This window comes from Molothrus ater, chromosome 15, assembly GCF_012460135.2.
Source record: "Molothrus ater isolate BHLD 08-10-18 breed brown headed cowbird chromosome 15, BPBGC_Mater_1.1, whole genome shotgun sequence".
NCBI classification, from domain to species: domain Eukaryota; kingdom Metazoa; phylum Chordata; class Aves; order Passeriformes; family Icteridae; genus Molothrus; species Molothrus ater.
This window is the reverse complement of record NC_050492.2, coordinates 2,163,199-2,179,706: the sequence shown is the minus strand read 5'-3', so window position 1 is coordinate 2,179,706 and position 16,508 is coordinate 2,163,199. Positions and strand designations below refer to the sequence as shown.

Genomic DNA, 16,508 nt, shown 5'->3' with positions numbered 1-16,508 from the left:
CGTCCCTCCTGCCCTCATCACCAAGGTGGTGGCAATAGATGCGGACTCGGGACGCAATGCTTGGCTGTCCTACCACCTCGTGGAAGCCACAGACCTGGGGCTTTTCAGCGTGGCCCTGCGTTCCGGGGAGGTCCGGATCATGCGGGCTCTGCAGGAGACGGACGCCTCTGAGCACGAACTGTTGGTGGTGGTGCGGGATGCCGGGGAGCCCCCGCTCTCCACAGCTGTCACACTGGTGGTGCTGGTGGAGGAGAAGGGTCCGGAGGCCCTGCAGGGCTCCGAGGCTCAGGCTGCTGATGGTGGGGGCTTGCCCAGTATTACGCTTTATCTCATTGTGTCCCTGGTGCTCATCTCCACCGTCTCGCTGGTGGCACTGGCAGCGCTGGGCACTCGGTGCCTCCGGCGGGGCTCTGCACCTGCCAGCCAGGGCGGCTGCGTGGAGAGCGTGAACACGCTTCAGCCTCCTCCCAGCCACATCTTTGGGCACTTGCACTATGAGCCTAAGAAAGGGGACACTGTGATGGGCGTGCCGGTGACAGCTACGGCACCCCCCGCCCCTCGTTACCGCTCCTGCTTTTCGCCGGTCTCGGATATCAGCGAGTTCATGTTTGTGAAACCCTCCGCGGATCCCACCCTGTGCAGCGAGGTGAGCTCGGGGGTGTGGTCTCCAGCCTGAACACAAGCCTGGTGTTGGCGGGGCTCGGCACCGAGCCCGGCCGGCTTTGGGGAGGGGGTGTCCGCCGATGCCCGGTGCCAGCAGCCGGGCGGGGCGGAGCGGGTTCCCCCCCGCTGCCGGGAGTCCCCGGCGCCCTCCCGGCGCTGCGGGGGCGGAGTGGCGGCAGCGGGGGAAGGGGAGGGCTACGCCGTGCGTATTTTGGGGAAGGCGGTGAGATGGAGAAGGGGAGGAGGAGGGAGAGAAAAAGGAGGAGGCGGAGGAGGAGGGGGCTGTGGAGAGACGTAAAACTGTCACTCGGTCCATCCCCTCCGCTCGCCGACTTTGTGTGTCTTTGCGTGTCGAGAAGCCGTTCAGCCGGCCGGGCTGCGCTCGCCCCCTCCCCCGCCTCCTCCATCCCTCCCTGTCCGGCTCCGGCGGCTCCGGCGGCGGCTTCCTCCCTGCACAAGCGGCTCGGACCCCCTCCGGGCGCAGGGGTTCCGGCTGCCGGGGCCGGCTGCGGGGGCGGGGAGGAGGGGGAGGCTGCGCGGAGCCGCCGCCGCTCCTCTCCGCGCTGCTCCGTTCGCACAGCCGGCCCGGGATGCTCGAGGGACAGAGTTTGCCATGGCAGCTCCCGCTGCTGCTCGCAGCCCTCTCCTGCCTGCCGGCTCCCAGCTGCGCCCAGCTCCACTACTCCGTGCCCGAGGATCGCGAGCCGGGCTTCTCTGTGGGCGACCTGGCCAAGGACTTGGGGGTGGAGGTGCGGAGCCTGGCCACCCGCAACTTGCGCCTGGTGAGCGAGGGTGGGCAGCGGCACTTCCAGGTGGACCTGGCGGCAGGTGTGCTCCTCCTGGACAGCAGGCTGGACCGGGAGGCACTGTGTGGGCAGAGCCCCACGTGCTCTCTGCACCTCCAACTCGTCATGGAGAATCCCCTCCAGCTCCACCGTGTTGAGGTGGATGTCCTCGATGTGAACGACAACGCGCCCCAGTTCCCCAAGCCAGAGGTGGTGCTGGAGATCACTGAGGTAGCCAACCCTGGGACTCGGCTGCCCTTGGAAGTAGCAGAAGACCCAGATATGGGCTCCAACTCCATCTCCACCTATGAGCTCAGCCCCAGCAAGCATTTTGCCCTGAGCATCAACGTGAGAGGAGATGGTGTTAAAATGCCCGAGATCGTACTTGAAAAAGCACTGGATAGAGAGAAAGTGCCTGTTCATCATCTAACACTGACAGCCCTGGATGGAGGGAATCCTGTGAAATCTGGCACTGCCAGGGTTACCATCCATGTTTTGGATGCAAATGACAACCCTCCTGTCTGTGACCCACCCATATCCAAGGTACTTCTGGAGGAGAATGTGCCTGTGGGCACTCTGGTCACTAAGCTGAATGTCACCGACCTGGATGAAGGTCCCAACGGGGATGTGGAATATTCTTTTAAAACCAGCAATAATGCACCTGGTAAATTCACCAAACTGTTCTCCTTGGATGCCCGTACAGGGGAGATCAGAACCAAAGCCCCTCTGGATTATGAGGAATCCAGTGCTTACGAGATTGCGGTTCGAGCCAGGGACAAGGGATCCCCAGCCATGGAAGGCCACTGTCACCTGCGAGTGGAATTAATTGATATCAACGATAACAGCCCAGAGATCGTGCTGACCTCTGTCTCCAGCCCAGTGCAGGAGGATGCAGCCCCAGGCACAGTGATCGCCCTCATTGGTGTGAAGGACAGCGATTCGGGTGACAACGGGCAGGTCCGTCTGCAGATAGCAAAAGAGCTCCCGTTTAAACTGGTGTCATCTTTTAAAGAGCATTTCTCGCTGGTCACCAGTGGTCCCCTTGATCGGGAGAAGGCCAGTGGATACAACATCACAGTGAGGGCTGTGGATTCAGGGTCCCCCCAGAGGGCCACACAAAAAACCTTTTATCTCCGCATTGCTGACGTGAATGATAACGCACCGAATTTCTCCAGCCCTTTTGATACAGCTCACGTTCAGGAAAACTCCCTCCCTGGAACTTCTGTCTTTTCAGTGTCAGCATCAGATCCTGATGAGGGTAGCAATGCCAAGCTGTCTTACTCCATCCTGGACAATGGGATGCAGGATGCACCTATCTCAACCTACTTCCGAATCGATCAGGACAATGGCACCATCTACACCGTGCGAGCTCTGGATTACGAGCAGGACAAGGTGTTCCAGGTGCCTGTGGAGGTGAAGGATGCTGGGTCTCCTGCTCTGAGTAGCACTGCTGTGGTCCATGTGTTTGTCCTGGATGAGAATGACAATGCTCCCAACATTGTCTACCCGTCTGTCCCCAAGGGCTCTGCCTTCCACCAAGCCATCCCCGCCTTGGCAGAGCCCGGCTATCTGGTAACTAAAATTGTAGCAGTTGATGCTGACAGTGGCCATAATGCCTGGCTGTCCTACCAGCTGCAGGAGTCTGCTGAGGCTTTGCCTTTCCAAGTGGAACGCCGCTCTGGAGAGATAAGGGTTGCACAGGCTCTCAGGGAGTCAGAAGATTCCCACAGGCTGGTGGTTGAAGTGAGGGACAATGGCACGCCGTCCCTCTCAGCCTCCGTGGTAATAGTCATTTCTCCAGAGGAAAACAGTGTGCAGGACTTCTCCAAGTCCTTGGACCTCCCCCAGCCTTCTTCCGAGGATACCAACCTAACTCTTTACCTCATCATCTCCTTGGTGTCCATCTCCCTCGTGTCCTGTGTGATGTTCGGGCTGGTGGCTGCCCGGTGTCTCAAAGCTGGCAGTGCCAGCTGGACCTTTGCGGGTTGCTGCCGAGGGACTGGCCGCAAGCCCGCCTCCCATTTCCGAGGGCAGATGAAGCCAGATGGCTTCATCAAGTACCTGGACGTGGGAGGAGCGGGCTTGACCTCCCAGGCACAGAATTACACCTCTTGTTTCTCACCCATGTCCGAGCAGAGCGATTTCCTCTTTGTAAAGCCCTTCAGCCATTCTAGCACTGCGGAGACCGTGGCTGCCTATGAGCAGGTGACCAGCACCTTAGCGAGTCCCTGCGACGGGGTAAGAGATGGCTGTTCCTTACTGTCCTCTCTGCTCAGTGCAACAGTTTGTCATATCCAGGCCACTCGGCTCTTCTCGGTCCGTCCTTCCTCCTGAGATGGTGGCCTCAGGGAACACGTGTCACTGTCATCTCCTGGGAGGGGGCAGGTGAAAATTTTGGCTCGGCTTGGTGGAGGTGGGGGAAGGGGCTGAGCAGCGTTATAGAATCAAAGACTCTGTGTTTGTAGCAGGGGAGAGTTTCCCCTTAGCCCTGCTCGTAGTTGTTTCTATTTGAAGTGATTCTTAGCGTGGTCAGGAACAGGTTTTCTGGGGGTTTAACTTCTTGGTTCTGTTTAACCCATTTTTCCTATATGGCACATGAGCTGTGGTGCGGAGGCGGTTATCTGAAAGGAAAGTCTGCCTGTATTTCTTTTGCTCAGTTTTAGAGAGTGCCTTGTGGAAATTTCTCATTTCTCAAACCCCAAGTGTTATTAATTACTGACTGTGCCTCAGCCAGGGATCATTTTCCAGCTTGGTCATGTTGAGTGAGGAGCTGAATTTGGTATTCAGCACTAAAATACTGAAATGTCAGGAGTGACATTATTCACAAAGATCCTGGTGACCTTATGTGCCCTTGGCTTGCAGAGGCTGAGGAGCAGCAAGCTTTGAAAACTTGAGCTGTTTGTACTCAGATGCCTAAATATAGATGTAGGTGACTGTGTTTAGCTGGAGCTTTTATAACTTTGGGATATAAAAAGTAAAGTAATTTTGTGTCACAATTGCCTGCCCTAAATTTGAAAATGGTAATTACAACAGGAATTCAAAATATGGAAGGGCTACTCAAAATATTGGGAAGGGCTTATCTAGTGCAGTATTGTGTGCCAGTGTGTGCAGAAATGCGTATCTGAAAACTGGAGGGCAAGTCTTTCAACAGCTTCATTTGCATGCAGCATGGGGACCAGTGGGGCATCTATTTTAGGGGAGTAATTTATTCTAATATCTTCTTTCATGAGTATCATCAAAGCTGCAGAGAAATTAGTGAGAGCACATCTCCTAAATAAAAATCTAGGTCAGCTCTACTCGTCTTCACTTTTCCTTAGTAATTGCATGTACAAGCAGAATAATCCTATAAAACTGATGTTCCACTATGTATGGACTCTGAACTGCTCCTTCCTGAAATAGCTGAGGGAAGCATTGTCCTTTCCAGGTAGTGTGTCATCACTCTGGAGTTCATTAAGATGATCATGATTTTCGGAAGTGTGTGTGTTTTCCCGACAGAAACAGTTGTGCTATTTAGTGCTTTCCACAAAGGCATGATTCAAACAGGAATATACAAGCTTGCTCCATGTCCTTCCTTATTTACAAAACGGTCATTGTCTGGTTGTAAAATAACACGGGCAGAGAGTGATATGGGGGCTTATTAATGAGGTTACAAAGTGTGCTGCTGTGTCTGAAGGTTATTGTGTCTCCTAAACAAATAATGCTTTTTCCTCTTGCTGTCGGAAGTTTATTCTTTTTTCTGTGGACAGAAAAATATTGTAGTGCTCCAAGGCCACAACAGCTAGGAAAAGTCATTCAAATACCATGCATAAAAACAAGATCTCAGGCAGGCCTTTTTAAGGACAGAAGAAGGAGAGATTAGGAGGGTCTGTTACCATTTCACCTTAGAGTATTAAGAGCATCTTTCTCAGTATCAATTAACTCTGCCACCCCCTCACACCCCCTTCCTCCTCCAAGCTCATTACTGTGGTACCACTGCTCCTGCTGAATTCATGCCCTTATCAGTTTATTTCATGCTTCATTTCTTTCACAGCCTGGTTTCCTGAGCTGCTTTGGAAGATTATTCTCTGAACAGTTTTTGTCATGCTTTTTGGTATTCATGCTGCTTCAGAAATACTCAAGAAAAAGGGGAGGGGGAGCTTTCTCTTTGTTCTAATTGATTTGCTTCACTTGGACAGAATATGCTGATATTCCAGACTGAAATAATCCAGGATCAGTTCACTTTCATTTTCAAAGGCAAGAATGGAGGTATTAAAACTCTTCTTTTTCTTTGCAGCAAGCTCAGCCTAACACAGACTGGCGCTTCTCTCAGACCCAGAGACCTGGAACAAGTGGGTAAGTGGCTCTTTCTTCATTTTTCTGTGGGATGAAGATTTCTTTTCTTGGTGTGCCACTTTCAATGCTGGGCAGTCCATGAGTGGCAGCTCTGAGAGAGGCTGTCCCTGTCATTGATGGAGTCAGAAATAGGGCTGCTCCTGTGTCAGCTGTGTTTGTTGGGGCTGTGACAGCTGCTGTTGGCAGTGGTGTGTCTGGGTTTGGTGTCTGCTCCTCAGAAACTGGAAGGAGCTCCAGGTGAAGTTGGGAGATGGCTGGAGGGCTGGACAATGGGTTTCACAGAGAAAGGGCTCTTTACTAAAGCAGATTCTGAGCATGTAAATTCCTTCCTGAGTCAAAAATCTTAATGCCTCTCCCTTCATGGAGGCCACTGGAAATCACTCCTGTACGAGCCATGGAGCCTTGAGCTCTGTGCTGCTGAGGTGCCACAGAGCCACAGGATGGGTCAGGAGCATCAGAGCTTCACCTGCTCCCACCTCCCTGCTCAGCAGGCTCATCCCAGGGCTCTCAGCACAGGATTGTGTCCAGACACTTCTGGGATATCCCCAGTGAGGGAGATTCCAGCACCTCTCTGTGTGTGTGGGGTCAGCAGAGAGGCCCCAGCAGCAGAGCAGAGACCTCCTGGGTGAGTGCCCTGCTCCTGACTGGGGCTCTCTTGCCTCTGACCCACCAATGTTTGGCTTGTCTTGGTGAACAGTGAGAGACCACTGACAACAAAATGTTGTTCTTTGCCTCTCCCATCTTTTCTCCTGGTTCATGAACAGGGATCCCCTTCAGAGGGTGAACTCCCTTGAAAGAGAGAGCTTTAACTGAATTGCACCTTTCTCTGTGAATACCCAACCAGAGGTTACTGTGTTTGAGGAGACTGGCTCCAGGATAATTTATATGTGAAAGGGTTATATCTTTTGGGACATAGCTGAGGGTTATACTCTCTGAATAATCAGGAGTAAATGTGGGTGATGTCCTTGCTCATCTGGCTGGCTCAGGCACTGTATCTCTGTGTTTTGCCATTCCTTGGCCACTTGGACAGCTCCTGTGGAGTTTCAAATGGTGACATGGGAGTAGTGGGTGCTGGATGGATTTTGGTGTCAGAGCTTGCAGTTAAACATCTGCAGCAGCTGCTTGTGCCTGACTCTTTCCCTGGGTCTGGCTCAATAATTTATCTTATCAGAATATTAAGAGATTGCTAGAGCCAACTTGTTGAAGTGATTAAACTTTGCTATTCCAGCTGATAAAGCTGAAATGGAGTGAGGGTTTGATGTAATTAGATTAAGTGTTCATAGTAGAAGCTGGCCTTGGACTTTAATGCAAAGCTATAGCTGGAATGGTTTTCTCAGGGGTCTGTTGAGCTCCCTATCACTGACAACATTTTAATCAAGGAAAATCTTCCTTAGCATTTCCGCTCCAGTTGAAATGACAATTAACAAAGCCCTGCTAATGCAGAAGTGCACCACAGCTGCTGTAATTGTTCTGCTGTGAGGAGGCAGTAAATGAGCCCCATCAGAGCAGGCTCTGCTGCTCCTCTTCCAGCACCATGCTGGGCTCTTCAGGGCAGAGCTGATGCAGCCCAGACCCCCTCAGCTCAGTGACAGGGACTTCCCTCAGGTCATGGGACAGTGACACTCAGCCCAGCTCCCAGCCCCTGCCTGGGTCTCTTCACAAGCTGTGGTGTGGGAAGAGAGAGGGCAAGAGGAAAGGCAGCCTCAGAGGGTGTGTGGGGAGCTGAAGGAGTGGGACATGTCAGTTCTGGTGCATGAGCCACGATGTCACTGCTGGGGATCTGTGACCTGGGTGTCCAGGACAGCCCCTGAACAGCTGCTGTTCAATCACAGAATGATTTGGGTTGGAAGGGACCTTCAAGCTCGTCCTTTTCCACCCCCTGCCATGGGTAGGGACACTTTCCTCTGGACCAGGCTGCTCTGAGCCCCGTGTTGTGGCAGGGGGGTCCCAGAGCATGGGCTGAACCCTAACTTTGGAAAGAGATTTTGCTGAAGCACAGGCTGCTGTTGAAATAACTGGAAAAACTCAGTGCATTTTAATTCCTGCTCATTTTCCCCACTTGCCTGTGTCCACATTTGCAACAAAACTGCTCTTGCAGATTTTTTCCCCGTTTCTTTCATCCTGTTTTAGGTTAAATGAAGGGGGATGTTTTTAATCCAAACCTGTGTGACACTGTTAAAGATGGAAACAGAAAGTGCTCTCATATGTTCAGTGCCCAGCCCTGACATCTCCCTGGTGATCAAACAGGCAGATCCTGGAAAGCAGCCCACTCCCCACTGTGCTGTTCCCGTGCTCTTCCCAGAGTTTTGATGCCTGGTGTGTGAATTCCCCAGGCACTGCTTGGTAGCACAGGCATTAAAGAGGGGGCAAGAGCAGCTGCCTGAGCCTGGCTCTGCTGTTCTCTCTCTCTGCTGTTAAACCCTGTACAAATGTGTCTCCTGCTGACAGGTGAAGCTCTGTAGCACCACGAGCTCTCTGAAGTGCAGGGCTCTGCCTGGTGCTAGGGGAGCACAGCTCGACCTTCAGCTGAAAATCAAAAAAAAGGGATGTGCTCTTAACTCTATTTGACCCAAATTAAATAAAGACACATAAATAATAAAGACACAGCAGCTTAGGCCAGGGGTTTGGGGGGAGCCTGGCACTGACCCTAAGCCAGAAACAAGCTCAAACCCGTGTTGGGGTTTCTGCCTTGCTGTCTCCATGGGAGCTGGGGAAGAAACAATCCTGTCCCTTGTCCACATAGCCCTGCCCATCACAGCGAATCCCCCTTGTCTCTGGGCACCTGGAACCAGGCAGAACAGGGGAAGCTCAAGGAGGCAGGGACCAGCTCTTGATCTCCTACATTACTGCTGCTCCAGGACAACAAAGGGAATCTGCTCTTTGTTCTGAAGCACGGGAGAGCTCTGGTGCACATGCTCAGGAGAGAGGAGCTCAGACAAATGCTCTGAAAATGTGGTAGCGAGGCAGACCTGAGCACAACAGAATTAATCTTGTTTGGCAGAAATAGGAGGATAGGATGATTAATTGAATGATGTTTGTGGTTTGTTTTTCTTAAAAAAACCACACCCATGCTGTCGCTGGGCAAATGGAAACGAATCCAGACTGATTCCAAGCAGCAGATGCCATTCCTGGGTAAATCAGATCAGTGGCTCTAGCAGAGATTACAGTGATGAATTGGCCAAAGTGCAGTAAATGAATGGTCCAGCAGCATCTCAGGAGATCCCTGTGGGATCATCACTGTGGGGTTTCCCTGTGGGAGGACGCTGGTGGTGTATGGGAGGAGAGTGCAGGGACTGGGGCTGCTACAAAGGACCCATCCTGTTGTTGTGGTTTGTTTCATTGTTGTGCCCTGTACATTCATGGTGCTGCCTGCCCCTGGCTGCTCTTTGTTTGGGGCTGTGTGTGATGATTTGTTCAGGAAAACACCGGGCTGGAGGCAGGATTTCCTGCCTGGAGGATGGGGAGGGCTCTGTGTTTCTCACAGGTGGACATGAGGCAGGTCTGGGAGGCATCCTGTGGCAGGGCTGAGGACAATTCTGGGCGGTGTGGGCAGGCTGGGAGGAGATGGCAGGCAGGAGCCACCCCAGAGACAGCGGCAGGGACTCACAGGGAGGTGGGAACAGTGTGAGAATCCATGGCAACTCCAGGGGAGGGAGGAGCAGAGCGTGTGGAGGAGATGCAGAGTTGCCATTTCACAGCCCCCTTCCATGTGTCTGCTCCAATCCTAAATCCCCCTTTGTTAATGCTTCCCAAAGCTGTTGCTAGCCAGGCTTCCCCTCCCTGGCTGAGCACAGCCAATGGTGATGTTCACTTGGCTTCCCTTGTTTATCAAACAGCACCACAGCTGCCCTGGCTGCCCCCAGCCATCATCCCCCACCACAAACCAGGGGCTTGGGGCTCACATGGAGATGCTGCAGCAACAGAGAGCCAGGAAGGAAAAGAGGGATTTTTTTTTTTTTTTCATTCTTTGTTTTGTTTTTGTGCAAGAACTTCAAGAGTTGGGCTTGCAGGACTATCAACAGGCTGTCTGTGTGTGCTGGGGCTGGGGAGAGGAATGAAGAAAAGTCCTTTAAGCTCTCAGGAGTGTTCTTGTGGCTCAAAGCATGCAGGTGTTGCCAAGGGGGGGCTTGGGGTGTGTTTTTGGGGTGCATGACAGTGTAGCAGGACACTGACCCCACATGTGTGCCTGGGGGGGACATCCCAGAGCAGCTGGGGCCAGAGGGGGAACCATGGACATTCCTGGGCTTACCCAGCTGAAGGACAACCGGCCACAGCTGCAGGCTTTGCCCACATCCTTCCTAAAAATAAATCAAGGCAGACCCAGGAGCCCCAGGGGTGTCTGGGGGTGTTGTAAACACTGAGGAATTTACGCTGGGAGTTCGTGTGTGTTGTAGTAGATCCAAAAGCAGGTGCTACAAGCACAGGGCACCAGTGGGGCTGTGCAGATAAACACTGATGGATTTGCCTTCTGCTCATTGATGGAAAATGTGGAAATGGGCACAGGCAGAGCTGCTGGACAGGCTGCAGCTTCTCACTGACAGCAGCAAGAGGAGCAGCAGAAGGAAGTGCCCCTGTGGGAAGTTTAGGAAATAATTACAATCTCACATTGCCATCCCAAACACACCCCAGGGTTAAGCCAGCAGTGGTATTTGCTTTGCCAGGTGTGGTTCCACACATTCTGCAATTCACCCATTCCCATTCTGGGTGAATTATAAAGTTGTAACAGTCTCTGGGCTAAAATTCCAGCTTTTTCTGACTGGGTTGTGTTTGTTTGCCTGTTCAGTGTTGAGTAGTGATTCCTCCACAACTCCTGCAGCATGTGCAGTGTGGAGCTGCTGTCAGCTGCCTCCCCAAGGCATGGGGAAGGTGTGAGTGGAGCCCTGCAGCCTGAAAAAATCACAGCAGCCTCTGGAATTCTATTTGAGGGCATTGCTTTGAAGGGTTACAGCCCTAATCTAAGTGACAGTGTTCTCCTAAGAGTGAGAGCTGCTGTGTTTAATGTGGGCTGTGACTCTGAGTGCAGGAGGAGCTGTGCCAGTGAAGGAGCTCTGCTCTGAAGGGGATTTCCCCCTGCCAAACAAATCCTTGGGGCTGAACAGCTCAAATCACCCAACTTCTGCCACATCCTGGGGAGCCTGGGAGTGAAGTCTTTTTGGGGAGTATTTGGGGTGGTTGTTTGTGTCCAGTGATGAAGCCCACACCAGTCCCCAGCCTGCTCCTGTGGCTTTTGCTCAGCAAACACCTTGAAGGGAACCACAGAAGCCCAGGAAGGGCCAGACTGTTTTATCTGCCAGGTTTGACCTGGTGGGTTGTGGAACAGAAAAGATTGAAGACGACTGAGAGCTTCATGGCTTGGAGGGGCTGGAGCGTGTCCAGGGCAGGGAACGGAGCTGGGAAGGGGCTGGAGCCCCAGGAGAGGCTGAGGGAGCTGGGCAGGGGCTCAGCCTGGAGCAAAGGAGGCTCAGGGGGCCTTGTGGCTCTGCACAGCTCCTGCCAGGAGGGCACAGCCGGGGGGGCCGGGCTGTGCTCCAGGGAACAGGGACAGGAGCAGGAAAAGGTCTCAGTTTGCACCAGGGAAGGTTAAGATTGGATATTGGGAAAATTTCTTCTCTGAAAGGGTGGTCAGGAGTAGGAACAGATACCAGGGCAGAGCTGGAGTCTCTGTCCCTGAGGGGATTTGAAAGTTGTGCAGATGCAGCACCTGGGGCCTGGGTTAGTGCTGGAGTTGTCAGTGCTGGGTTCATGGCTGGACCCGATGATCTCAGAGGGCTTTTCCATCCTAGCAATGCTGTGATTTAACTACTGGGGTTTCCTATCAACCCTACAGACAAAGCACTGCTTTTAAATGACTGTGAGGCTGCTCAGAGCCTGGCTTTGCTCTGGGCACGGGCTGCAGACTTGGGGTGCAAGTTTGAAGTGGATTTGGGTTGCAGGGCAGGCAGGAGCTGTTTTGATGCTGGGACCAGGACTTTTCTCTGGATAACTCCTCTCCCTGCCCCTCTTCCTGCAGAGCTGATGTGATTTTGGGATTGGAAGCTGAAGGTTTTTGTAGAGATGTGTCCTGTCCCACCCCACCTCCCCTTCCACAATCAGGAGACCACAGAGCTGTCCTCTCTGCCACCCGTGAGCACTCTTGCTTGCAGGGGCCACCCTTTTGGCTACAAACAACCGAAATCTCAGCAGATTCAGTATTTGGGCTTCTTTCTACATCACACAGCCCTTTTAAGCTGAGTATTTCCTTCCCTTATGCACCATTCTGGGCCAATAATCCCTTTATCTGCATTTGTCATGGCAAAGTCTGAACCCTCCAGATCCTGCCAAGTGGGACAAAAGTAAAGTCTTTTGTAGAGGAAAGGAAATATCCAGGTGATGGGATGTGGTTCACACTGTGGAGAGCCCCCAGAATATCAGGGTTTTCATCACCAGTTTTATGTATAGAAAAGCTATTTTAGGTGATTTAACAGGTGCTACGTGTATTAGTTTAATTTTTCTCCCTCCATCTGCTTCCTGCACAGCTGAGCACATGCCATGGTGGGCTGCAGAGATGGCTCTGAAAAACAGGGACAGCAACCTTTCCAAAGAATTTCCCAAAATATCCTTCCTGGCATGTCTGGGACATGGATGGTAGCAGGATGGCCTGGGGGAAATAATTACTGGTCTGGGCTCTGTCTCCTTCAGGAGGGTTACAGGAGTTCCAGGGAGAGGGATCGATGCCTTGGCCCCATTTTTGGAACATTTTGGCTTTTGTTCTGCCTTCATCCAGCAGAGCAGCATCCCAGCAGCTCCACAGGTTGGGATGTAGAGGCTCCCCAGCTTTGGGGGCTGGAAATGCTCCCCCCACTCACAGTTCCTCGCTAACATTATCAGTGGCATCTTTGCAAAGTCATGATCCTAAAGCTGGGCTTCACCCAGGCTCCCTCAGGCCCTGGAGCTGCTGGGATGAGCCAAGGGGCTGGGGAGGAAGGGCCAGCAGGGACAGGGGACAAGGGAACGGTGGCACTTCTGGAGCTGATCCTGCTTTTGGGGCTGGGGAGGGTGGGGGGCTGTGGGATACGGGCGTGGGGAGTGGGACAGAGGGATGCTCGCCCTGAGCTGTGTCCCCATGCTCGGGGCTGTGTCCCCATGCTCAGGGCAGTGTCCCCAGGATGGGGCAGTGTCCCCATGCTCGGGGCTGTGTCCCCAGGCTCAGGGAGCGTCCCCAGGCTCGGGGCAGTGTCCCCGGGCACAGGGAATGTCCCCAAGCTCAGGGCAGTGTCCCCAGGCTCAGGGAGTGTCCCCAGGCACGGGGCAGTGTCCCCAGGCACAGGGAGTGTCCCCAGGCTTGAGCAGTGTCCCCAGGCTTGGGCAGTGTCCCCAGGCTCAGGGAGTGTCCCCAGGCTCAGGGCAGTGTCCCCAGGCTTGGGCAGTGTCCCCATGCTTGGGACAGTGTCCCCAGGCACAGGGAGTGTCCCCAGGCACGGGGCAGTGTCCCCATGTTCAGGCAGTGTCCCCAGGCTCGGGGCAGTGTCCCCATGCTCAGGCAGTGTCCCCATGCTCGGGGCTGTGTCCCCACACGCCTGGAGCACAGCGGAGGCTCAGCACCGGCTCTGCTCCCTGTCACTTGTCACTTTGCCAGCTGGGGAATGTTCAGGCTGAGATTTTCCTGCCGCTGCTGCCTCCGGCTGGAGCCGCGTGTGGGAGGCAGAGGGGGATGGGGAGGAGGAAGAGAAGCGCAGGGGGATGGGGAGGAAGCTGGGATAGAGGAAGAGAAGGGCCGGGGGATGGGGAGGAAGCTGGGATAGAGGAAAGAAAAGCACAGGGGGATGGGGAGGAAGCTGGGATAGAGGAAAGAAAAGCACAGGGGGATGGGGAGGAAGCTGGGATAGAGGAAAGAAAAGCACAGGGGGATGGGGAGGAAGCTGGGATAGAGGAAGAGGAGCACAGGGGGATGGGGAGGAAGCTGGGATAGAGGAAGAGGAGCACAGGGGGATGGGGCAGGGGGACAGCCTGCAGCGAGCAGGGTCTCCTCTGGCGTGGGGCTGGAGGAATGGGCTTGGAGGTACCCCTGGCTCTGGGAACTGCGTGGGGAGGGGAGGGCTGGATGCTGCCGCAGGGGAAGGGGGAGCAGCATCCGGGGCTGGCGTGTAAATGGGAATGAAAGGGGAAGAGGCTGGGAGGAGAAGCAAATCCCAGTCACAGCCCCTGGCCTGGGAATAGCCAGGAGCATGGGCTGGGAGAGGTCCTGGCTGGGAGAGGGCACGGCCATAGGAGCCAGAAAGCCCCAGAAAGAGAGGAGAGAGGATGCTGAGGGTGTCCTGGGAGAATCCCCAGTCTGAGCACTGCCCACAGCCCTGCCCACAGCCCTGCCAGGCACCCCGCAGTGCCCTGGGGCACTGAGCTGCCCTCTCCATCCCCCGGGGCTCTGACAGCACTGCTCTGGCACGAATAAACTCTCCCAGTTTGTTGTGGCGCTGCTGTGACTCGTGTTTCCAGCTGCAGAGCAAGGAAAACAATTTTTCAGGAATCCATCGGGCGATTGTGCAAATAAATGTTTGCGAGGCCTTTGGCTGCCATAGTGATGAGCTCCATGGCAACCCCGCAAGGAAATGAATAATTCTGTGCTCGAAATGGAATAATTTTGTGCTGGAAGTGGAAGATAAAAAGGGACCTGATGGCTGAGGGTGCTGCAAATTAGCTGATGAGCAAAGCACCCAAGTGCCCCCCTGGTGTGGGTGCTTGTGGAAGCTCTCAGTAGTGGGGCAGTGCTGGGATGCAGTGGGGCTGTGGCAGGGCTGCCAAAAAAGCCTTTTGTGTGGTTATTCCATGAAAATGGAAAGCCTTTTGTGTGGTTATTCCATGAAGATGGAAAGCCTTTTGTGTGGTTATTCCATGAAGATGGAAAGCCCTTTGTGTGGTTATTCCCTGGTTTCCATGTAGCCAGGTTTATTGAAGGCAGCCCCAGGTGGTGCAGAGGCTGTGCCTGCCTCTCCTGACACAGCACCTGGCCTGTGCTCCGTGTCCACCACACCCTGAGCCCCTGCAGATGCTGCACCCTGGCTTTGTCTCAAATGTGGCTTTGATTCCTTCTCTCAGTTCTAGCTATGCTGGAAGCATTCCTGAAAATGAAAGCCAGCTCTTTTCTGAGCTTTGAAGTGTGGAGTAGAACTGAACAGAGAAGAAAAAAGGAAAAATCTATCCTATGGGGGATGGGTTTTTAGAAAAACACCCTATTGAATCAACAACATTTGTATTAAAACCAGCCAGTCCCTGGAGTATTTCCATAGGAACCAGCCCTCCCAGTGCGGGCAGGCTCCCTGCAGCAGCATCCCAGGCTGTGGAGGGGTGGTGGCAGTGCCAGGGGGGCTCTGGGTGTGCCCACCCCGGGCAGGGCAGCAGGGCAGGGAGGGCTGCTCATTGTGGAGTCAGTGATTCACAGCTGTGACTCACAGCCCCATCCTATAGCTGTGGAAGGCAGCCAGGTCTGGCCATCAGCTGTGTGCATTCTCCACTGTGAGAAGTTATTTTTGGGTGTTTTTAGATTACAGCCCTTGGGTTTTTTTTCTGTGCCTCTGAATTCTGGATGATTGCGCTGCAAGTAATTGAGACACTTGAATTTCCTGCTTAGAGAAGTGAGTTCAATGCCCTTTTTTGTTTTTTCTTTTTTTTTTTTTTTCTTTTTGCAATGCTAAGGCATTTCTAAAATAGCTTTTCTACGTGGCGTCATGAGGAGCAGGCACACAGCTTTGGGGCTCTTGGTGCAAAATTTGGGAACACTGGCTGCAGTAAGGGTGAAAAAAAGGACATAGGGTGCCAGGTTGAACATGAATCACCAGTGCACCCTTGCTGTGGTGGAGACTGACTGCTTTTACTGCTTTTACTGGTCAGGTTGTAGCCAGCAGGACAAGAAGTTGCTCTCAATTCCCCCGTGGCACCCACAGATCCACACCTGGAGCACTGTGCCCAATTCTGGGCTCCTCACTGCAACAAAAGCAGGGCCACCAAAATGATCTGAGCACTGGAGCCAGGGCAGGGCGGGAGAGGCTGGGGGAGCTCCTTGTGCCTGGAAGGTGGCACCTAGGAGCACTGCAGCACCCTTAAGGACCCTGCCAACCCACACCATTGCAGGATTCTATGATTTGTGCCCCTCTTCCAGTCTGATTTTGTGATCCCACAGGGAATTAAGGGCAGGTAGGGCTTTGGGTGCCCCCCAAAGTGGAGGGGCTGGTGAGGCTCATCCCCCAGTGAGACCACAAGGAAGGAGAAGGGTCTGAAGTGCTGCCCATGCTGAGCTGGCTGGTGATGCACAGCCCTCCTTCCTGGGACACTCAGCTCCAAACCAAGAGCTTAGAACAGCTGAGCAAGATCCACAGCTCCTGGTACAGCCACCCCCCTCGGGAGGGTTGGGCTGTGCCACTCAGACCCCTCCCAGCCTGCAGGGACCACCCCGACCCCTCAGGCCTCCCTTTCCAAGCCATTCCTGGCCGGGTCTGGTGCCCAGGGGTGCCAGCTCTGCTGCCTGTGCCTTCCTGCAGCCCTGGGGCCAAGGGCTGGGGGCTGGGGAGCTCAGGGGGTCCTGGTGCAGGTGAATCTCCTGACCTCGGGGTGAGCCTTTCCTTCCTGCATTCCCAGTGCTGTAGGACACAGAGGCTTTGACTGGAGGAATGTCTGTACAGGGGAGCCTGAAGGACGGGTGCAAGAGGAGGGAAGAGTATTTTGGGAAGTGGGAAATGTGATGCTGGCACTGCCACA

At 53.9% G+C, this 16,508-nt stretch overlaps 1 protein-coding gene across 1 annotated transcript in view; it reads left to right on the top strand.

The window, feature by feature from the left end:
* LOC118691923 (uncharacterized) overlaps positions 1 to 16,508 on the top strand; it is a 211,154-nt gene that overhangs the window by 183,364 nt on the left and 11,282 nt on the right. Inside the window, exon 5 of the mRNA XM_036391396.2 lies at positions 5,722 to 5,780. Within this exon, the coding sequence (XP_036247289.2) occupies positions 5,722 to 5,780 (59 nt within the window). The remainder of the gene's footprint in view (positions 1 to 5,721; positions 5,781 to 16,508) is intronic.